The 23,558-nt window shown below is 37.2% G+C and overlaps 1 protein-coding gene across 1 annotated transcript in view; it reads left to right on the plus strand.

Moving 5' to 3' along the window:
• DPH6 (diphthamine biosynthesis 6) overlaps positions 1 to 22,789 on the plus strand; it is a 183,825-nt gene extending 161,036 nt beyond the window's left edge. The window contains exon 15 of the mRNA XM_030948760.1: positions 22,475 to 22,789. Within this exon, the coding sequence (XP_030804620.1) occupies positions 22,475 to 22,590 (116 nt within the window). The 3' untranslated portion in view covers positions 22,591 to 22,789. The remainder of the gene's footprint in view (positions 1 to 22,474) is intronic.
• The last annotated feature ends 769 nt before the right edge of the window (positions 22,790 to 23,558 follow it).

Raw genomic sequence — 23,558 nt, forward strand, 5'->3', positions numbered from 1 at the left:
GCAGCCTGCCATCATTTTCTTCTAAGCTAGGATTCAGGCTCAATGTTTTTAGAGACCATTTTAAGTTTCTAGTATTATGAAGTATATCTAAAAAATGTCATACTTCAGTTTTCATCCAAAATTTTATTTGCATCTGATTGTAATTCTGCACTCTTCTTGGCTTCTTCTTAGTTTTCGGAGTGCTGCATTGGAAGTGTTCTGTCTATTCATAAAGTGGGAACAGCATGGCAATAGCTGCTCAGGGGTCTCCAAACTCATTTTTCAATGTACCAGTTGGGGAGACCTTACCAAGACAGAAAAAACAAATTTTACCCTTACACTGCTGATATTGGACTTCACAGACCATATCTCATCTATTACTTTGCCACCTGTTATCTCACAGGAAACTGATGGGAAACGCATAATTTTTCTTGCAAAAGCTAAATTATATAGGAACTAAACAACTCTACTTGATTTTCATATAGTTGCAAGTTCAACTGCAATACAGTAAATTGGGAACAAGTACATTTTGCATCTTGAATGGTCAGATTCAACATTAGAGCTCTTGATGCAGTTCTCAGGGAACAACCCTTCTGCCAAATGTTCACCATCGCAAAAAACCAGACTCCCAGACACACTATAATCCTTAACAAGTATTTTGTCTAACAACTGCTGGTTTTCCTGCAGCAATACTTCTTAGTTTTACTAGTTGTGTTAAATTTGCAAAGTGACAATTCCATGTTAGCTCATTTGATAAATAGCCTCTGACCAGATATGAATCTTTTATCTCCTCCTAAAGGCTAAACATTTCTGCATGTTTGGAATTAATTGCATTAACTTCATTAATCTGTTTCATGATCTTAAAGCTCCTACGGGTGTTTTAATCTGGTGTTTGAGGTGACTTTCTTGATCATTCCCAAGCTTCATCCTTCAGTTGTGAACTGGAGTTGACTAGTTCACTAGGTTGACTTAAAGCTATTTGACTGTGATTGTTGTTGCTTGTCTTATTTATGGATCACAGAGTTTATGTTAGATAAACCCCTAAAAAGTCAAGTAATGAACAGGAAAGAAATAGAATTTGTCTAAAATTTGCTAAAACATTTTATTGTCCCTAAAAGCATAATCATGACCTTCTGTTGAAGTGGATGGAATTTGTAGCCCCCAGGAACCTTTCACACAGATTTCATTGCAAGATTGAAGCTAAAATGAAAGGCCAGATAGTCCACAGCCATTCTGCAGGCTTTAGACTGAAAAATCATAAGTACTGGAGTAAGTTCAGACTGTTAGCAATTAAAGAAAGGCTGTCAACATTATCAGTGTTCTGTCCATGCAGAGCTTGCTGGAAATTCATTAACTTCACCAGCATTAGTGTCATTTCCAGGGGAATATACAGTTTACTGTAGCAAAGAATTACCTGGAAGCAGTGATTCCAGTACTCAGATCTATTTCTAATAAACGCATTAATTGTATTGTGAATTTCCAGTTTTATTCCTCAGCTGTTTCCTTAGTAGTCATGTATTTACATATAAATATTTTTAATGTATACCACTATTACCAACCTAAAAGCTATTTTTTCTTTCTTACATATTCTCACTAAGAAACAGAAGGTTCTAAAATTCCCAGTTATCTATTTCATCTTGTGCCTTCAGAGGTATCACACTGGTGTGTTGTTGGGATTTTGTAAGCAGCAGTTTTACTGATGAAAAATAAAAAATATTCCTAGCTGTAGTACTTTTTATATTTTGATCTCAGGAGACCTTAGAAAGGAGTTTAGTTTCATCACCTGAATTTTACTGAGAAGTAACCTGGAGACAAGAGAGGGAGGTAATGACTTATTCACGTTTTCTCAGTAAGCCTGTGACAGAGACTGAACTTTTGTCTCCTGATTTCTAGCCAAATATTTTCTCAAGCCTACTCTCCTTCTGCACAGGAGCACAGATTCCAAAATGCCAAAAGACATAAACAGCAGACAATGTAAACAGGTGCAAATGAACACACAATTCATAAAATCCTGGCTCCACATAATTGGTGGCAAAACTTCTTTCAGCTTGTATGGAGTCAGGATTTTCATTAGGTCAGATCATCTTTTAAAGAAAATAGTTCCAAAATTTCATTAATGGGTCTTTTCAGATCTAATGTCTTTTTTTCCCCAAATACAGTTTGAGCTACCATACGTTCTCTAATTAAACTTGATACATAATGTGATGCCAGGTTATATTTCTGAACCAAACCTTAACCCTATTCTTTGAATTCCTTTTGCTTTAAAGAAAGAAAATATGTGCTGCTGTGTGTTTTGAAACACACTAAGCTTGGGTTTTTTTCATCATCCTTCTTGGCTTGGTTCCTCTGTATTTTCATTATATACATATTATTTTATCTGTTGGTGACAAATTTCACTGTTACTTATAGACACTGTTCAATTAAATACATTTTCATTGTGCTGTGGCCACAGAGTAGGATGAAGAGAGATGTGCTATTGAAACTTTTAAGTGTGTTTTGGATTTAGAGAGTACATGTTTGCTAAAAAAAATTAATGATAGCATTAAAAGTTACCACAAGTTAATTTCGCTCAGTAAGTAATGAACTTACTAATAATCTCTGAATTAGTAGTTAGAAGTTTATATGAAGAACATGTTTTGCTCCTGACATTAAAGTTTGGGGTAGTGCTATGGCTATTCAGTGTCTCTGATTTTATTTGTTGCTTTTATAAATTATTAAACTTAGCTTTCTCCTCCTTCAAATAATAATCTGTGGCAGTGGGTAATAAGAATGCACTGAGACATAGAAGGCAAGGAAGTGACTTTGAAAGGAAGCTTACAAATGGCTGAAATCCATAGAGTGAACCTTCATACAATCATAAAATAATCTCATGCAATATATTGATGCTGATTTACATAAAGTCACTCTGGAGAGCAAATGTTTTCTTGAACAAATTATTTCTGGAGGACTGTATTCCTTCCTTCTTCTTTTAAACTACTCATCACCTTCAGAGAATTCTGGCTAGTACCTTTCTTAATTAAAATGGTTCCAAAATTAATGTGGCTTATTGTTCCTCACAGGAGAGCCTACTCTGTTTGGAGAGCAGTGGTGGCCAGGATCTAAGAAAGGAAATGAGAGATGAGAGAAATGCCACTGACCATTGCATAAAATTGAAAAGGGAAAGTTAGAACAGGAAAAATCTGATGTATAATGGCCATTTTAAACTAGTGGTAGTTTCCTGAGAAGCTGCCTTCCTTTTCAAACTTCAGAGATGAAAAATATTGATGAAAAAAAACCTGCACCAAATCACAATATGCTTTCCAACATATCATCTGTAGAAATGTACTGCTCTAATGTTAGAACAGTAAACTGAAAAACAGCTGATACAGAAATTAAACACATCACTTTGTCCTGCAAAAGCTAAATTATTACTGATTCTGTGTGTTGTGCCATGGACTGTTCTGAGTATTTCATTTTTCTTCTGACAGCTTGGATTCAGGATTTTGCTCTGTTTTTAAACAACATTTTGCTATAGAAAATATTTCATTCTACTGAGCTGACATACTGCTGAGCAGTAAAACATCCTAGTTTACACAATCTGGGTAAAGCTGTGGTCAGTGTGGTAGATGCTGACCTGTCACATGGTAAAAGGAAGTTCAATATCCTGTAAATGAAACTACAGGTAAAGATATAATCTACTCTTACTATGAGAGAATTAAACCTTGCTTATTAAAATTGTTTTGATGGCTGTGATGAAGACTAAAGACAAAAACTAAGCTCCTTTGAAAATACTGTGGCTTTAGGCCAGACTAGTCATTTGTTGCATATATAAGACTAATTTTGCAAGTAAATCACCAGCAATGTATGCACATGACCTGTAGTCAAATTCATGGAAGAGAGCAGGAATGTGGAATTGCATGGGCTGTGCTCTAAGAATTCATAATTACAGTAGCGTAACCAGAGGAGCATTATCAAAAGTCACTGCTGTGATTATATTGCATATATCTAAGTCTTCTTGTCAGAACTAATGTTAAACTCATACTTCCATTATCCTTCCTAGTACAAGTATGTCAAACATAGTTTAATACAAACCTATGCCAAACTACCTTTCTCTACATAGAGAACACTGTCTGATATTTTTCCTTAATGTAACAGGCCAAGGCTGTCGATGTGAACAGTGTCCCAGTCATTGGCATTAGGTGAGGATATCATAAATTGTATCAGTACATACCAGAAGAAAACTGGTTTTACAGTGAGGGTAATGAAACACTTGAACAGGTTGACAAGGGAAGAGGAGGATTCCCCATCTCTGGAAACATTCACGGTCAGGTTGGACAGGGCTCTGAGCAACCTGATGTTGAAGATCTCCCTGTTCATTGCAGGAAAGTTAGTCTAGATAACCCTTGAATGTCACTTCCAACTCAAAAGTATTCTATGGTTCTATGATAAAAATGGAAAAATGGCTCTTGCTAAAAGCATTTAATTTCTACCAAGTAGTAAGTCCTAGTTAAGAAGGCGCATTATACTGTTTGTGCATTCAATGATTTAAAACCCTTTAGCTGAACCCCAGAATGCAAGTGGCAACCTCTTCCACCACAGTCTGTTCCCCACCTGCCAGCTCTGCAATGTCTAACAAGGTTCTGTGCCAGCAATCCTATAAGAGTAGGGAAGTATATTGCTGTGAGTTAGTGCCTCTTGCTTTCACCAAAGCAGACAAAAATTTATTTGGTGACCCTTTATTATTAATAATTGCATTAGCTAGAGGAGAACCAATATATTAATCTTAGTTACATTTGGTTCTTTAGGGTTAAAAGTATGTGCATTTATCTTACCTAACAGTGTGTATATGAAGTGCTTGCTCCATAAAAAAATTACTTTCTATGGTGCATCCATTTAACTACATCAGCTACACATTGCCCACCAAATGTCACCACTAACACTGCCAGTGACATGCATATCCTTGGGCAGATTTAAATAGCTTCCTTTATTTTAATTAACCTGTCAGAGAAAGCTTCTTCATTTCCAACACTTAAAATTAAGCTTGGCCTAAAGTCTAAATTTAGCCCTGCAGCCGTGATTGATTTGAAGACCGGTCCCTTTCACAAGGGTTTTCACAGTTGCAAACATAAGAGGAAATGCAGACTAAAAAGTAGCAGGTCTGAGTAAGAAGCTTCCAGTTTATATTGTTGCTTTTCTGATTATAACTGCTTCTAGTCTATTTCCTTTAAAATGTTTTCCAAGCCAGAATTACTGAGTGGCAAACTTCTGTATTCTGCATCTCTTTAAAATTAAACTCTTCTGAGCAATGGGAGTGACAAGGAAGAATTTACTAGACTAAGAGCTTGTAACATGTCTCCAAATAAAGTACGTCGAAATCATGCTGCTGTTACAACTGACACATTTTAACTTTGTCTTTTATGAACATCAATTGAATTTCTACTTGAAGCTGATGTTTTGAGACTGGAAAATCTTCGCAGAAGAATTTGAGCTAGGAAGGATTAGCTGACCATGTAATGTAAGGGACTGTGCGATGAAGTTGTTTGCAGTAATAACTCATTTAACCAGAGGCCTATTTAAATTCCGTGTTACTGTTATAAAAAAGAGTGATGCAATTCAGTTGCCTGGACAGCTCAGATAAGATCAATATTGTCTAACTGCCTAAAAGAAGTTAACTGTTTTGTTTAACCTAATGACCTAGGTTCTTTGTGTTGGTTGACAGACACCTCCAAGGGACCCTTCATTGTATTTTGAAATGGGATTAATAATCTTTTGGAATGGAGGGTTGTTTTTCATCAGATGTTTAGCTTTTAAACTGTTAAATTACATAAGAATAATTCCATCCTAAATTTAAAACAAAATCTGGTTTTGGTGCAAACCACTGGTTTTGAATTTGAATTTTCCTATTTTAGAAATGGTGTTTGCAACACTCATACTAATGAGTATGACTTATACTAATGAATCACCATAAATTCTTTTAAAGTAGTCCTCATAGATGCAGAAAAGTCAGAATTAAAGCAGTAATTTTGAATGGTGTGAATTGTGTCATTCATTTCAATGGACAAATAATTTTGGTAGATCTGTGCTGAAACATCAAGCTGTTGCTATAGATATCAGCCCTTCTTACTGTTCCATGTCTGATTCTTTTAGAGAAAAGCTCAGCTAATAACTTTATTCTGCATTTCAAACAGCCTAAGTGTTCTGTTTCTCATCTAGCTGCCACATTTCCCAGCCATTCTGACTGCTTGACAAAATTTTGTATAAGTAAAGAATACCCAAGTCCTAACAACATGGTAGCCATATAAATTGCATTAATTTTACACCTGACTTTTCTGTAGTGTATCTGACTCTTTATTTAGTAAGATAAAATAATATATTTCATTAAGGAGCTGCAGAATTCAAGGCTTGAGAATGTACTAGGTTTTTACAGGCTTATACAATCGATTTGTAACTATTTAATAGAAAAAAAATTAATCACTTTTAGCACATGAGTTATGTTCAGCCTGTAAACTCCTTATTATTCATATGCAGAGGGATGTGTCCAATGATTAAGACCCCAAGGATTTGATTGAAGAAATAATCTGCATTTCTAAAGAAAAAATAAGCAGTAGGGTATTTAATTCTTAACAAAAATGTTGTGATGCATGTCAAAGCATCACTAACTCTTAGTTTGAAAAACAGTATCTGCTACTTGCTTGTCCATTGGCTGGTTCACTGCTATATCTGTACTGTACAGTCTTGATCTAATAATTGCTTATTATGCAGTTGTTTATCTGCTTATTTGAAACCTTCTGAAATTCAGTCTAGCTCAGCAAATTGCTGTGCTTAAGGCATTTTTACATTCTAGGAAATTATAATATCCCCAGAAGGCAAAGAATTAATAATAAAAATCCTCTTTTGTAACAGATTATCATTGCAGAGCAAATGGAGCAGATCTTCCCTATCTTAGCACATTTAATATTCTCATTTTTTTCTATGAAAGTTTGATGGAAAGACTATGTGGGGATCACTGTTTTATTAACTTGTTAAAAGACAAATTTACTGAACCAATGCAGCATATTGATTTCAGTGTCTGCTGTATGGAAAAGAAGCAATAGCAATGGAGGACTTCTAAACATTTCCATATGGAAGTTAGTTCATTCTTTAGATATTTTGTGATCTTGATTTGTCTGTTTAGGCTGGAACTAAGGAGTTAATGATTCAGGTTACAAGGATGCTTTCTTTTTTATTACTTAGAAGTTTTTCCTACCTTCCAAATGATTTCTTCCTAGTATGCCCACCCTTATTGAATACTTTGCAAAGGATCCAATCTTGTCTCATTCTATTGGAAACAGTATTCTGGTGAGTAGATTTCTGGTTTGATAGGCAACAAACAGAAATTAGACCACTACATGCAGCACATTTTTCATCAGTTCTCAAATACCATTCAACTAATTAAGCATGCATCCATCTCTGGAGTGAGGGAGCTTAATCTAGTTCTTAAAATCCATCGCATAATACAGATGACTTGAACTAATTTCCTTTATAATTGCTAACATGCAAAGGTAAACATCATAGCTAAGATACTTAAAGAGAAGGAAAAAGCTAACCATCAAATGAAGCTGAGATGCAATCCTCTAGGTACTTTCCTCAAAGTTTTCAAGTTCATAGGCATACCTGTCTTCCAAGTTTTATTTTTCACTTTCTATTTTGAGGGGAAAAAAATCTTGCTGCTTAATCTAGGAGTTCAATGTGATTTCATTTCCATTATTCATTTTCACATTGCACCATTCAAGCATCAAGCAAAAACCAAAGATCTCAGAGAATATGCAGGCATCTGTGTTTCTTCACCCTATGAAATGAGTGATTCATGTAGGCAAGGGCTGAAATCATAGTAACACCATTCAGAAATTAACCTTCATATATCTGCACCCTTACCATATTTTTCTAAAACAGAAATGTTTGTAAGTTCCTTTCTCAGCTATGTTGTATCTCTTAGAGGTCACAAGCCTTTCTACTAAGAAATCCTAATCATCTATACAGAGTCTTTTCATTAGCAACATTAAGACTACACAGGTAAGTGGTTTATAGGAATTAATTATGTATTTTTGGGCCAAGCCATCAGAAATATCTTCTGGCTGTTTTTATCAATCCTTGGCTTAGAATCTCTACAACAGATAGTTTAAATTTTTATTCTGAGTTTTAAAAATATTAATAATTACAGAAATATAAAGATGAAAATTAAAATAGAAATGCATATAGCATTGCCAAGTATGTAAAATTTACTTCTGACATAAATTTAGAACACTATTTATTATTTTTATGTAAGCTATCAGCAAAGGGGTTTTAGAAGTAGCAGACTTATATGTTCTTGTGGATATACAGGATATTCAGTGACCTACTTTGTAGATGGACAGAACTGTGTCTGTAAAAATATTTAAAGTGGGTCTCTAATGTAAAACATAATTTTAAAGAGTCTTATTGAAGCAGCATCTTTTACATAAGCTCTTAGATATACTAAAGCAGTAACAATTATTCATCAAGAGATCTCAAAGCATTTCACAAAGACAGGAAAGTACGTTTTTTATTCTACAAAATGGAAGTATGAAATCTGGAGTTTTATTTTACAAAGGATCAAGTATTTCAGTTGCTTAGAAACAAAAACATGAGACAAAAAGGTCCTGCCTTACAGTTTAGGAGCATGTCTATACACCACTGAAGTTTTTGCAAAATTAAAAGGAGCGTAGCTCTATACATGTTCATGAAGCAAAATAAACTTCCCAGGGTCTTCCAGCAACTCAATGGCAGAGCTGGCAATGGCATTCCTGCCCTTTGGATCTTTATGAGGGACCCTTTCCCCTTGACCATCCCTTCATCAGTGCATTGACTGAAATGTGAAATCATTGTTTCACCTATATCAACATAGGAGTAACAGGCAAGAACTGAATATGAAGAGGTGGTTCATCTGAGGAACTTTGACAAGATGTGCAGAACACAAGTGAGTCAGAAGCACTTTATGACACGTTCAAAACCTGAATTACAGTTTTAGTAATCATCAGTTCCCTTTCTTCTCTGTCATTTCTTTATTTAATATATTGCATGCAAGAGACTTACCGTGCAAGTTTTATAAGCTTGCAATAAAAATATAACAACTGTTGTATTAAATTATTTAAGCTGTAAACCATTGTAAAAAGCAGAAAAAGTTATATCGATGTGGAGACAGAAAAAATTATTGTGATGGAGTATAAAATATATTGTGCTGATTACTACAGAATTTTTGCCCAGTTTAGCATATTGTAAATCCTTGGATGGCCTTAAGAGTGAAATTGCATGTAGATTTTTGTAAAGAATTGTGGAAAATGGTTAAAGAAATATTAATCTAAAATCAGATTTATAATTTACAAACAAATCATCAAAAATGTGACAGCAGACAAAAAATATGTAAGAGGTCGAAAAGAGAGAATTGTGGCAAAGCAAAGGATCAGTGTATTTAAAACTTCCAGATTTCCCCTGAGGGAAAGCTAGGATTCTGAAGAAAATGGATAACCAAGTTTTTATTTTAAGCAAGTAGAAGAGTATTTTATTCTGTAGTGCTATGCTTTACTAAAGAAATGTACCAATAACTTTGAATCTGGCTGTGTTTATATTAGTAGCATTTAAAAGTGCTAGATTTACCGAAATTAGTAGCTACAATGGGAAACAAATATATTTAGAATGAAGTTCTGACTATAAATTATAATAACCATTTATTTTTTCTTTATTCTGCTTCTTTACTCCTGGCAAGTCAAAAATGAAACCGATTAAATGATGGTGATTAATAATCATAGTAATCATCCTCCTCCTGTAGCATTTTCCTGTTCCACCTTTTGATCTTACCAGATTTTTGGGGACTTCTAATGGCTCTAGGTGTTCTTGTAGCAAGGTGCAAATGAGTTTTCTTTGCCCTGCATCATGATTTGGCAGAAATTCAGTTAGGCAGAGCATATTTTGTTGTCTTCTTTTCTACCAAAATGGGCTTTCTGCAAAAGAGAAAAGGAGGTGATGTCCTCATTCTATTGAATCCTCCTAGCAGTGATGTAATTGAAAAACCTCCTTGGAGAAATGTTTTAAAAAGAAAAGCCAACTCATTCAGCTAATGTAGAGTAGGAAATACTGGTAAGACCACTGTAGTGATGGTGTTCCAGGCATGAAATTCCCTGAGAAATTAAGGCCCAAGACATAAAGTATCAGTATTGACCAGAGAGAGGGCTGTGTGGGCCTCTTAGCTTTACTTTAAAACTGACATATTTTCTTAAACAATTTATTTCTCTCTACCTGTACTGCAAAATTGTCAAAAACAGATCTCATGCTGTTTAAAGATCACATCTTCAAACAGAATGAAGCCCAAGGATAACTTATGTTCTCACTGTGCCTGAGAGGTTGGGCTTCTGTTGGTAGAAAAGATAAAGGTCACCCTTCCATCACTTGCACTTCATGTTTCTTAAAAGTGGTTAAAGCACTACATACATTTTTCTTCTGAACATTTTCAATTTCATTAATCCAGTATCTCTTTAAGCTAACATAGTTCTTAATGGAAATGTAGCTTAAGGCTCCAGAAGCAGAAATGGCTGTCAAAAGAACCAGTGATCCAGCAGGGGAGGTGTCAGTGCTGCTGACTAACTGGTCACCTGTGGGTCCTGGCCCGCCTGACGGGTCTAGGGGCTGATCCACCTGGGTGAACCTGAAATTTCTAAGCAATAGACCAGATGTGGGCAGCTTTTCCATTTACTGCTGGGCTATGCTGTGTACTTTACCTGTCACACAAAATATAAGAGTTACACTGCAGTCTGTGTGATCCCAAAAGGCATTCTGCATAAGTTTTTGGGTTTTTTTAAAAAACGGATGTTTGAGACAATGTATTTTGGTGAAGAAACAATCTTCTTTTTTTAAAATCTATATTTTTGTGTGACAATTTAATTTCATTGTAGACTTTCCTGATACACTGTGGTATAAAATATATAGCAATGTTTAGTAAGAAATCATAATACAGTTAGATGTATAGCCTTATGACGGATATAATAGACAGTTTTGTCACAAAGGCCACAGGTAACTTTCAAATGACCTGTAAACAACCCCACCTACTAATGGTGGAAGAAGAGCAGAGGCCTCCAAGAAGTGAAGCTGCTTAACAACAGAGCAGGTGGAACATGTGCAGCACTGCTCTTCTGGGACTGTGATTTTAATTTCCAGAGATCCAAGAGCAGCCCAAGCAAAAGGATGATTCAGTTCTTTGCCACTGTACTGTTGTTTATGTGTCCTCACTCTGGTATGCTCTCAAGAGAAGGGCTGTATGCTGGGTCAGCATTTGGGGTCAGTTGTTGGCTTTTCTACAAATTACCTCAACAAATAATGTAATTCTTCCACCGTTTTCTATGGCTCAGTTTCCTACCTGTCCTGTGTTCCTTTTTCAGTTTGCAGGTTTTTTGTGTCAATGTAAACTCTTGGTGGTAGACTTTGTCTGTTATTTAGTGTTTATTTAGTGCCTGACGTAAGTCTTGCTGAAGGCTTCTGTAAATTATGCTATTAATAACTTCGAGTTAGAGCAAAAATGACTTGCAGCTCAGATCACTATGTGGCCAAGCTAGAGACCCTTTTTCTTTCATTCAGCTGTTGGCTGACACAGCTGAATGACTCTCCCAAGCCTCCTGTTCCCAATTCCATAACAAACTATGAGCTCATATTACACAGGAAGCATTAGCACTGAGATTTATTTGCCATCCTTGGAGGCCAGGAGAAGGAACAAAAGACTTTCATCTCTTTCTTTTTGTTCCTTGGCTGTAGGGAGTAAGAGGATACTGATATCTTGGGTCACTGCCATACAGGATAAAAATCCAATTAATGTAAATCTGCCAGATCCAGGGGAAGTAAGTAGTGGTGCTATCAAGAGCCCACAAATTTCTGGGTAGATCATCAGCAACCTCTGGCAGCACAATTTCCCCATTAAAACAGAAGCTGGGTTTTGTTCCACCTCTAAATAGTGATCTGCCCTTTTTTTAAGCTTGCTCTGGCTAATGTTGCATAAGTTGTCAGTTGCAGCAGTAATGAAATTTTAGTCATTTGTTGACTCGCTCAGCACAAAAGGCAGTGAATGCCATGACCACTCTGTTACATCTTCCAGGCAGCTTTGATTAAACTGCTGTGAAGCCAGACTTGGATCAATATGAATGATCTTCATCGACCTAATAATGTATTTAACATGTTCAGTGCACTTTTATCTGTTTCTGTTAGAATACACTGTTTACATTAGTGCAGGAGATTGATTTAAATTTTCATAGTTCTTTACAATGGTAAACGTTAGAAATAACTGCATTAGTTTGCACATGGTACTATATATAAATATATAATCTATCAATCTACCATGCAATCTCCTCAGCAGGTGTAAATTAGCATAGCTACCATTTACAGTTGTTGAGAATCAGCCTAGAAACTGAAAACAATTATTCCATCAGGATTATTTTAAATTATCACAGCTTAACTTGACATAAAGAAAGTATCACATAATCTTCTCTGTACCCAATCAAAAGATGCTTACCACAACATCTTTTAGAAAGCTTTTCTATTATTTATAGACTAAATTCTCCTACCAGCAGATGTATGTGGTATCCCCTAATTATAGAAACATCTCTTTGTGGTCCAGCCTTTTGGATGCACTGTGTCCAGTCAGGTATTTCTTTAACCCACTGGCTTTGAAGACTATTTAGCAGACTTCAATAAACGAACAAATGTGGAAGCTGTACCAAACATATCACTTGGGGATGTCAAAGCACTTAACAAACATTGTTACAACTTAGTCCATGTGTAACCACTGAAGGACATATTTGCTTCAGTATGTCTCATGACAGCTTCTTAAAAAATATACTTAAGTGAATGTAACACTTGTGAAAGGTGCCAGATTGACAGGCCCTGGAGATAAAAGTTCTTGCATTACCAGCAGGCACAGCCGGGCTTCCCACACACGCTGCCCCACCAGTGTCCCCAGCCCTACCTGAAGGGCACAGCAACCAACTGTCCTACAGCTTGCAAATCTGCCCATCTCAAGCTCCTGGACTGTGGGCCAAGAGTCAGTAGCTGTAATTTGACCGAAGGGTGAAAATCCAAGTTCCATAGTTACTGCACAGGTGTTGTTGCAGTTGATCATTTTCACACCAAGTTTTCAACTAATCTGGGAAAAAAAATTAAGTACATGTTTATCTGATTTAGAGTACAACAAAAACATGTGTGTGAGCCTCTAGTGAGTCCTGTGGTTCTATCTGCCCACATAGGCACATTCAGGTGAGACTGTACGGGTGAACAAGTGCATACACATACTGTGAAGAGCATTCTTAAATGCCTTCTGAAAAATGGGTCCTTACTGCTTTCTATGTTTGTAATAATCTGTCTCCATTCATAACTCATCCCTGCTTGGTGTCATTACAGCCCATCGTCCCCAGAGATTCTGGACACAGCTGGCATACGAATTCAATAACCATCCACCCCATAAAGAGACTGGATGATTACAGGGTTGAAGGATAGCACACAGGGAAAACAGGCTTGTGATCTTTGCACTCTGTCATGGATTTAGAAAAAACACGAGTTCTTCTCTGAGTGATTGTACTTGGAAAGTTCAGTTATCTGTTTTCTTTGAAATTATATTTAGACTTCACTGTGAGTATTGGAAGGGCATGTTTAAGTGTTTCTTTATTTAGTGCAGAAGCCTAATGACATTTTAAACAAAAGTGCACATTTATAACCTTGTATAGGTCGATTCTCAGTCTGTATATAGGACATGACTAAAAACAGAACATTGGAAAACACACAGTGATGAGTTTTCATGTTCTGCTATTTTCTAAGCTGTAGCCAGCAGCTTGAAAGAATTGTTTTGGAAGCCAAATCTTAATTCTTTCTATTGGGAAACAGCCCTAACTAATACATGGAGGAGCTCAGCAACACTAGTTTATCTTTATAAGAGTCACATTTGTTTATGCAGCTTGCTGTTGATGTGCATGATAACATACCTAATTGGACTGGTACTGTGTGCATGTTGGAAGGTAACTACGAAAGTTGGGTGGCTTATAGCTGTTTCAGGGATGGCATTTTAGGCTGAAATTGTAATTGTTGTAAATATTCATCTATTTTATGATTATCATTGCCTTATTTCCTTTTCTTCTCAGCATTTCTACTGTATCTGTCACACTGTACAACTTTAGGAAGCATCCCTACCAGCCTAAGTCCATACTACACCTAGGTAGAAGTTTAGGTTTCAAAATCTGGGAGGAAGTTCAGAAGAGAATGTATAGGAAGAGGATGTTTTAAGATGGAAGTGTCCATGAACTCTGATTTAATGTGTTGCTTCACCCAGACTGAGTTTTCCTGTGCAGGCTGTCTACTATATAAAAAAAGGCCATTTTAGGTCATCTTCTCTTTCACAGGTTTGGTCTCTTTAGTACTGTTTTTAAATACTCAGTGTACTTGAGTACATTGGGTTGTTTTGTTTTTTTTTTCTTTTTTTTGGTTTGGTTTTGTTTGGGGTTTTTTTGTCTGCTTGTATTTGTATAGTACCCCAATGGTATTTTCTTTTCATTCATTTTATTCAGTAGTTCCTAATTTTATCTATATCATATTATAAATTTCACTTCCACCTGCTACTTTTTACCTCCCTATTAAGTCTTTCTTCATCAACCACTTTTTTAATATTTTTGACCTAGTAGCTGGCCTTTTGCTTTTAGAAAGACAAAAGGCTTTTCTTGTCTGCTAATGAGAGAGGAGGAGGGCAACACCAGCGACCTTCTTGTACAGAATGACAATGCTCCACTCCCAGAAAGATGCAGAGGAAGAGAAAAAGATGATAATCAGTTTTTTCTAAGTATACTTGGGCATCACTGAAAACACTATTTAGAGGTAAAAACTTGCTAAAGTTTATCTAGTCCCTTTCTGAAGCTCTTTCTCAGTTCGTTAGTTGAAAAGTCATTATAGATATGAAGTATTGCTTTAATTTTGATTTTAAAAGGCTAGAAAGTAGAATTCCTTATTAGGGAATGATAGGAGAGAGTTTCTTTCAGGACTGAGTTAAACAGAAGCCTTCAGAAGAACAGAAGAAGGTTGGTTCATTCCCATCTTCATGTAAATTGAATTACAGGGTTTAGTAAGTGAAACAGATCATAAGATAAACCCCGCAGAGACCAGGAAGCACTAATTAACGCCCACAGTGAGTAACTTTTCTGAAATTGGTCTTTAATCAAACTTAGCTCTGAAAACAAAACAAGATACTGTGGCAGCTTGATAAAAGAGATGCATCACCAAGGCTGACAGGCCCACAATCAAACCAGTACTAAAAATAACTGTTTTGTCTACTAATTTTCTTTCAGATGCTAAAAAAATGCATGAGCTACAGTCTAAAAAGACTTGTACAGTTACTCAGCCAAGTGACTCAGCTCTAGAAAAGTGAGGGTCCTGTAGATGTTAATGCCCTCCCTGATTATGAGTGAGCCCTTTTTCTTTCCCACACCTTCCTGTTGAAACAGAGGAACAGCAAAAAGGATTGTGTGGCTGGGCTAGGAAGAGGCAGAATCTGAGTTCCTTTAGAGTAGATCATTTTATACCAGCTGTCCCTCTCCTCTTGCTGCTGGTGGTGGTGCAGAGTTCAGGCATCCCGACTGACTTACTAGTGTGGTCTGAGATAAGCAAATCACTCCTTTTTTTGTATCTCACATGAGCAGTAGGGTCCACAACTGCTGCCTTTTGCACTTGGAACTTCTCACTAAACCTGAGAGCAGGATTATCAGTATGGCATGCAGGGAAACAAAGTTTATTTTCCTAATTTCTTTTCATCTGCTCAGCTGTAGGAAGAGTTGCTACAACTCCTGTGGGTACCCATCAAGCCTAGAGCAACTTTCATTATGTTTTCACTGTAGCCTGCTTAAAAACATTGTTAGAACTTTTAGGTTTGGGATAGATTCCAAAGGGACAAGAAGTCCACTGCAGAAACTGGACTAGCAGTGAGATGTAACAGAGCACTAGTATTCTCTTTATAGCAGATTTTTCTCTTGGCACAACAAAAGATATGGAACTGTCAAGTAGGTCCATTGGAGGGCCACAAAAATGGTCAGAGGAGTGGAACATTTCTCTCCAGTGAGGAAAGACTGAGATAGTTGGGATTATTTAGCTTGTAGAAGGCTTTTGGGAGATTGTTTATTAGCCTTTCAATATGTACAGGAAGCTTATTAGAAAGATGGGAGAGACTTTTAAATAGGGCTTGTAGTGACAGTGTACCCCTCATCCAAGGGGTAATGGTTTTAAACTAAAAGAGGGTAGATTCAGACTAGATAGGAGAAAGAAGTTTTTTACAATGAGGGCAGTGAGACACTGGAACAGGTTGCCCAGAGAGGTGTTTGATGTCTCCTCCCTGGAAACTTTTCAGGTTAGGTTGAATAAGGCTCCGAACCACCTGGTCTGGTTGAAGATGGCTCTGCTTATTGCAGGGGAGGGGGGTGAACTAGATGAGCTTTAAAGCTCTCTTCTAACTCAAACTATTTAATGATTCCGTGATTTCTCTTGGTGAATGCTCTTCTGGGTGAAGTGTTGCCCTCTTTCCATGTCCAACATGACAGAGTCCTATCAGTCTGGATCCTAAAACTATATCCTTCACAAAAGAGGTTGCAATGATCTAAAATGGTACTCCAGTGTTAGGAACAAGCTGAAAGAGGATGGCTAACGTTGGCCTTGGTGCTTTCAGTATAGGCTGTATTTTCATGTTAGGTGGTTACTTGGAAAAGGTCTTTTCATCAATACAACAAAAAGTAGTCCAGTGAGAGAAGAAAGAAGTCTGTCGGTATAGATGGGTGCATGTGAGGAATTCTTGGAGATAGGTTTTTATGAAAGAATTGTTTGGAAATACAGATATGCAGATCTAGCTGCTTTGGCAACTGACCAGGCATATGACTTGAGTTCCAAACAACTACCATTCCCTCTGTAATTTGTTTTATAGTCACATTTCCAAGGACTGCCATAGGAAATCACAGGTTTGAAGTGGTTTCACAGCCTTATCCAAACTCCTCCTGGTCATTTGTCTCATATATCATGGCTATAATAGATGTCCCCTGCAATTCAAAGCAACTGCTTAACTTGTATTCACATAAATATCCTAGCCCAGAGTGACTGAAGTGCATCATCAGTATTCCACGAAGGAGCTTACATCAGTTTTGAAAAACCGGTCCCTTAAAAGTACAATGACCAATGTGAAATAATGTCATCAAGAATAGCAACAAAAAGCATAAGGCACCACATGAAAATTCAAGTATTGGACTGTGAGAAATACCCATATTGTGGTTTAAAATCTTTACAGCTGCAGAAAAAGAAACAAAAAACAAAACAAAAACAAAACAAAAAAAAAAAAAAAAAAGCACAAAATCATATTTTTCCAGGTGACTCCCTTTTATATTCCAATTTTTATTCTTGTTTACTGGGTTTGATTTTATTTTGGATAGAAAGGCATTAATTGCAATGCAAGAAACCTATGCAGTATTTTTTCCCCAAATCTTATCTTCCACTACATCATTTTATATTAAGAAAAACATGTGAAAAACCTTGGACTGAAAAAACAGACAATATTTTAAGGCACAGCTTCTGTTCTTGCTGTGGTTGGACACCACAGAGACAGTCAGCTGGATGTTTAAGAAAGGGAGGGGCATCTCCAGTTCCTCGTGTTTCACCTTTTCATTGCACTGCCTGATCATTTAAGGCAGAGGCTTGTTCCAGACAGCTTTAATTAAACTATGCTGTGAAATTGAATATAGATCAATGGAAATGATCCATAACAAGCTAATCATGTATTTAACAGTGTTCAGTCCAGTTCAATCACCTTCTAACATTTCTGTGGCTTTACATTCATGTGGCAAAGCCCTGAATGTGTATATGTATTTTTAATCCATCTCATTAGTGACCATATGCTTTGGCTTCAAGGGAGACAAGAACTGTCTGCAATCTGCCAGGGATTTAGGGACATCAATAATTTGTGAATAGTCATGTTGGTACTGGTCGAAGGGTTAAGTGTTCTGCACACCAGGGGCAGATCTTTTGGGACTGGAACTCTTAGTCAACTGTTAGGAACCTGATCCCCTCTGATGCATCTTTTCAAAGTACATGCTGCATGTCAGATCTCTGCAGCAGAAGCAATAGAGCCTTATTAGCTCAGGGATTTAAAACCTGCTCTAAGAAATGTAACAATATATTTTGGTTAAAAAGTGAAGGAAAGATAGTAGTAATATGAAAGTGATTTTTTATGTACTAGGCTACATGTGATCTTCTTTCTTCCTACCATTTTCCTTTTTGCCACCATTTTCCTTTTTCATATGAGCTATTAGATTACTACTCCCCTGCAGATATACAGTGAAGCAAGAGTATGGCAACAATAACAGGGACTTGATTTTGAAAAATGTGAGTGAATTCTGTAGCCTCATCTGATACTGCCTAAATCCAGCTGAGGCCAGTGACAGCAAAGTAGAAATCACCTCCTAGTCTTTTGGAATGATCTTTTAGAAGCTCTCAGAGCACTGTTTTTTCTACCTAGTATGAAAATCACATTTAAAAACAATAGATTACACTCTTAGTTCATGCCACATTATATAGAAGGGCTGCTAAATCAGCATGAGAGATCATCAAATTATTGATTCCAGTATCCTGTCTTCACAAAGCAATGGCAGAAATAGATGGTAATGCCAGAAGACACTGAATAAATTTTGTTTATTTTTAAGTTTTAGTTATGTCCATATTCCTCAGATGCATCCAAGTTAAAAAGAAAAAAAACTTCCTAGCTGTGCAGGAAGACACTTCATATGGAACCTGCTCCCTGAATTTCTTTGGATTATTTGGGAGAAAGGGGATCCATCTTGCAGGATGAAGTTCACCTGCTTTGAGCAAATTTCACTTAGAATCATAAAATCATAGGATGGTTTTTGCTGGAAAGGACCTTAAAGATCACCCAGTTCCAAATGCCCTACCTTGGGTAGGGACATGTTTCACTAGACCAGATTGCCCGGAGCTCCATCCAACCTGGCCAGGAGCACTTCCCGAGCTGGGGCATCCACAGTTTCTCTGGGCAATCAGTTCCAGTGCCTCACCACACAGTAAAGAATTTTCTCCTTATATCTAATCTAAACCTACTCTTTTTCAGTTTGAAGCCATTTTCCCCTTGTCCTATCACTACAGTCCCTCTCCATCTTTCTGGTAGGGTCCCTTCAGGTACTGGAAGGCCACAGTAAGGCCACACTGAAGCCTTCTCTTCTCCAGGCTGAACAGCCCCAGTTCGCTCAGCCTTTCCTTGTAGGAAAGGTTCTCCATCCCTGCAATCATCTTCAAGGCCCTCCTCTGGAGTCACTCCAGCAGCTCCACGTCCTTCCTGTGCTGGCACCCAGAGCTGATGCAGCCCTGCAGTGGGCTCTCAGCAGAGCAGAGCAGAGGGGCAGAATCCCCTCCCTGGCCCTGCTGCCCACGCTGCTCTGGCTGCAGCCCAGGACACGTTTGGCTCTCTGGGCTGGCAGTGCCCATGGCTGGCTCATGTGCAGCCTCTCAGCCAGCAGCACCCCCAAGTACTTCCCAGCAGGGCTGCTCTGGGTCTGTTCATCCCCAGCCTGTGCTGATACTAGGGATTTTCCCAGTCCAGGTGCAGCTGGTCTTGTTAAACCCCAGGAGATTCACCATGGGCTCACCTTGAGCTGTGCTGTAATGGCAGCAAGGACAGAGATGTCAGGCAGCATGGTGTCCTCCAACTCTTCCTGTTTACATGCTGCATGCGTTGATGTGAAGGCACCTCAGCTGGGCTGTCAGCTGTGTCAGCTTCCTAGAGGAACACCCTTTAATTTCTTTATTTCCTTTGTGTTTCCCTGTTGACTTCTATCACCCCAGGAGTCCCTGGGTGGCCTCCATAAAACTGTAAGTGTGCTGCAACGTGGCTAGCATGATTTGTGTGGACTCTCACAGGAAACGAAAACATCCATAATGCACACCACTTGATTGCTACTTGATAATTGTCTGGTTTTGCTTGTACTTAAACATCCTGTATCAGGGCAGTTTAAATAACTGTTATCAGTCATCTATAGCCACTATTAAAGCTCCAGCAAACACATTCACTGTTACCCTTTGTCCTTTACTTGTTTTTGTATTTAAAATCAACTTCTGTAAGTATGGCATACGACTGAGCAAGCATTCCCCATACATGACACAAAAGGAAGGACATTTTTGAAAATCTTTGTATTCAAACATACAGTTACATATTTAGAAAACACTCATGACCAAGACTCTTATTTATCTAAAATTATATTTTGAATGAGTAAAAAAATATAGTGTCTTCATTAATTTCCCATCATTAAGAATATACAATTAGTATCGGAAGATTTAGAGTAACTTATTATAGCAGGTAAAATATAGAGCTGTCATTTTTTTTAGTTTGCTATAATTTCATAGGCTGCCAGAGATCTACTAATTGTGTGTTGTCTTCTGTGAGACCTTAGAGTACAACTTTACTGTTTTAGAAGACCCCAATCTCTGCTTTTTAGGGGAAGTTTGCATGAGCAGACTTTTATCCACAATTTTAAGTGCATAAATATGCACATCTAAGTTGCACTGTTTCCATATAAAGCTAATTGATTTGTAAATACAGTAAAGTATTTAGAGGCATATGTCCCAGATTTTTATACACATTTCATTTATACATATAGGCACTGGCAATAGAAAAGGCACTGGTCTTTAGGAAAGGTGGCTCTTCCTGGTTGGCAAGCAAGGTCGCTAGGGCGCATTCAAATGTAAATATTTATGGCTATTTTGGCCACCTCAAACCCACCAAAGAATGGAGTTCCATTTCCAGACAGTCCCACTTTAAAATTCTCCCCTTAAAATGTATACCGGGACTTGTTTTGGTAGCTTTTAGCACTGATTTGGAGCCTTTAAACCTGTGCATAAAATGCTAAAGTCTAAAATTGTATTTTCACAATTTTAATTGATGAAAAAAAAGATATCATTTTAATAGGGTGGAATCAGTGATTTTGAGGTGGCTTGTCTTTACCCCCTTCCACTTAAAGCCTTCAGAGTCAGCATAGCCATAAAGCTTTCTGAAGTCAAATTTTTCAAGAAAAATGCTAGTTGACAGTTAATTACCTGGTCACTGCTGAATATCTGTAATACAGAGAATGAGCTCCTTTTTGCACACCAGATGAAGAAGTCATTTGACCTTTGAGGTGACTGTTGATCTTTGGTTCTCCATTGTCAGTCTTCACCTCCCATGTCAATGACGCTAATACAAAAGGAAGCCAGCAGAATTTCAGAAGACTGGTCTATCTTTGCAATATTTTGTAGGCAGCATTGCCATTATTACATTAATGTGTGCTACTGCTGCCAGATAAAAAGAGAGTTTTGGCTTCAGTGAATACAATTGCAAAATTCCTGTTTTATCCTGGATGAGGTAACACTTTGACTGAACTGCCTATTCGCAGTTTCACAGGCAGTGACGCCAAAAAAAAAAAAAAGCTCTGACAGTCTGCAAGTTCTGCCCTCTTTACACCCTTTCTAGCCAAGATTGCTTAGTGTTATAAAGAATTGCCATAATCCCAGAAGCTGTTGACAGAAATACGTTATTGAAACAAGAACCTTTGCAGGCTATACCTTATCATTAGGAAAGTGTCTTTTGTGGGTCATTCAGCAGGTTTTTGGTAGTTTTCTTTAGGTTTCTCTGTGGCTTGATTTCTAGCATGTTCACTGAGGCTGAGCACAACCAAGAATGTCTTGATGGCAAGTTTAAATTTTCCATTCTTTACTTTTCTTCTGTATTCTAATTAGATCTTCTCAATTATTAATTCTGTTCCCATAATGGATTTTTAAATTTGCAAACTTCTGCCACACATACCAGTCCCTTTAGAGCTTCTTGTAGCCAGATTCTGTATTTTTTGCAGTTTGAATCTTACTGTAATTCCAGATATTCAGTCATATATTTTGCCATTCCTGGACTTCCTCCATTATGTCTTCAAGATGGCATGCATCCATTGGTTACAAATTGAAATGAAGTTCATAATGTTATTAAAAATGGCCCACTTTAACTTCTTCTTTTTTGATTGATGCACCACAATGGGACTTGAGAGAAGAGTTTCATTTACAGACAACTATGTGCTGATCATCCAAATATCAAGAATGACAACTGAATTTCAGCTGGCCTTTTGGTATTTTTACTACTGCTCTAGTTCAGTTCTCTGTATCTGTAATCAAAAGACCACTCACTCACTAAAGGTTGATAAATATGCATTTAACTGTTTTGCTGAATTCTGGCCTTAGGCAACATCTAAAGTTAATCTCAAATTAGTCAAAAAGGAGGTGGGAGATTTTCCTTCTATATAAAGTGAAGATTTAAGAGTTGTGTTTCACTTCCTTTTGTTAATTGCTACTCCACAATAATTTTCAGAAAAGTATTTAGAAATCATTCTCAAGAGATAGGACACAATAAGACAAGGGGGACTCATTAGTTGTTTTGTTTCTATTTTAGGACTGCAAGAATACCTTGAAAAATATTTGGAAGAGAAGACCCCAGCTCTGATTTTAGTACCTGTGGTGGATTTACCTGACAAAGATGTTATTCATATAACATGCTGGCTAAGCTAGCAGTTTAAAGAAGATGAATTGATATCAAAACTTGCATACATTCCATCTAGGAGAGAACAAAGAAAAGAGCTGATACTAACTCCATTGGATACTTTCATGAAGCAATATTGTTTGATATAAGCAAAGCCGTATTACCTTGTTAATGATGCCTCATGATATGTGACAATCGGGTTTGTATGAAGAATAAAGCTTTCTTTTAAAAATAGTGTACTGTTTTCTGACTTGTTTTTAGATGTTTGCAGGTTAAAGCAGGTGGCTTCTGGGAGATCCAGTTGGTGTGATCACATTGGTTCTTTGTTTGATATATTTAGGTCTGGTTACAATACACCAATTATAACTTTAGATCATTTGGATGGAGGTGAAACTAGAATATTACATCCAATACTGTTTTAAGGACTGTATTCCTTTCAATTCTATGTTGAATTTACTCACTTCAGGCCAACTCATGAAAACCTTATTTGTGGCCAGATTTTAACTATTTCCTAGCACTGAGGAAGAATTATTCAGAATGGTATTTAGGATGCACATTTTACTGAAACAAATAATGGAAATGATGGCCAGACAGTAGGATTTGCCACCTTGCTTTCTAATCCAGGAGTATTTTTGTGTTTTATATCTGGTAGACAGCTGTTATTAAAGAGCTACCAACATTCAGGTAACTACCAGCTACCAGTATTCACAGCTCTCATAGACCCCGGGCTTCAGTTTTCTCCAGAAAATAACAGGAGTTTTACCACTGCTTTCACTAAAACAGGCTCAGACCCACAGGTGAAGCACTTGTCAATTTCATAACCACTGATACTTCACTCATTAGATAAGGTCAGTATGGAAAAGAAAGCCTTTTGGACTTTGCTTGAAGTAGTAATGCACTGCAGAAAAATCTTACTTTCAGACAAATGTTATAGAATTAAGTCTTCAAGAACGAGCATCAAACCTTTGCCTTGCCTATATTCTGCATCTGTATATTC

Source organism: Camarhynchus parvulus, chromosome 5 (assembly GCF_901933205.1).
Source record: "Camarhynchus parvulus chromosome 5, STF_HiC, whole genome shotgun sequence".
Classification (NCBI taxonomy): Eukaryota; Metazoa; Chordata; class Aves; order Passeriformes; family Thraupidae; genus Camarhynchus; species Camarhynchus parvulus.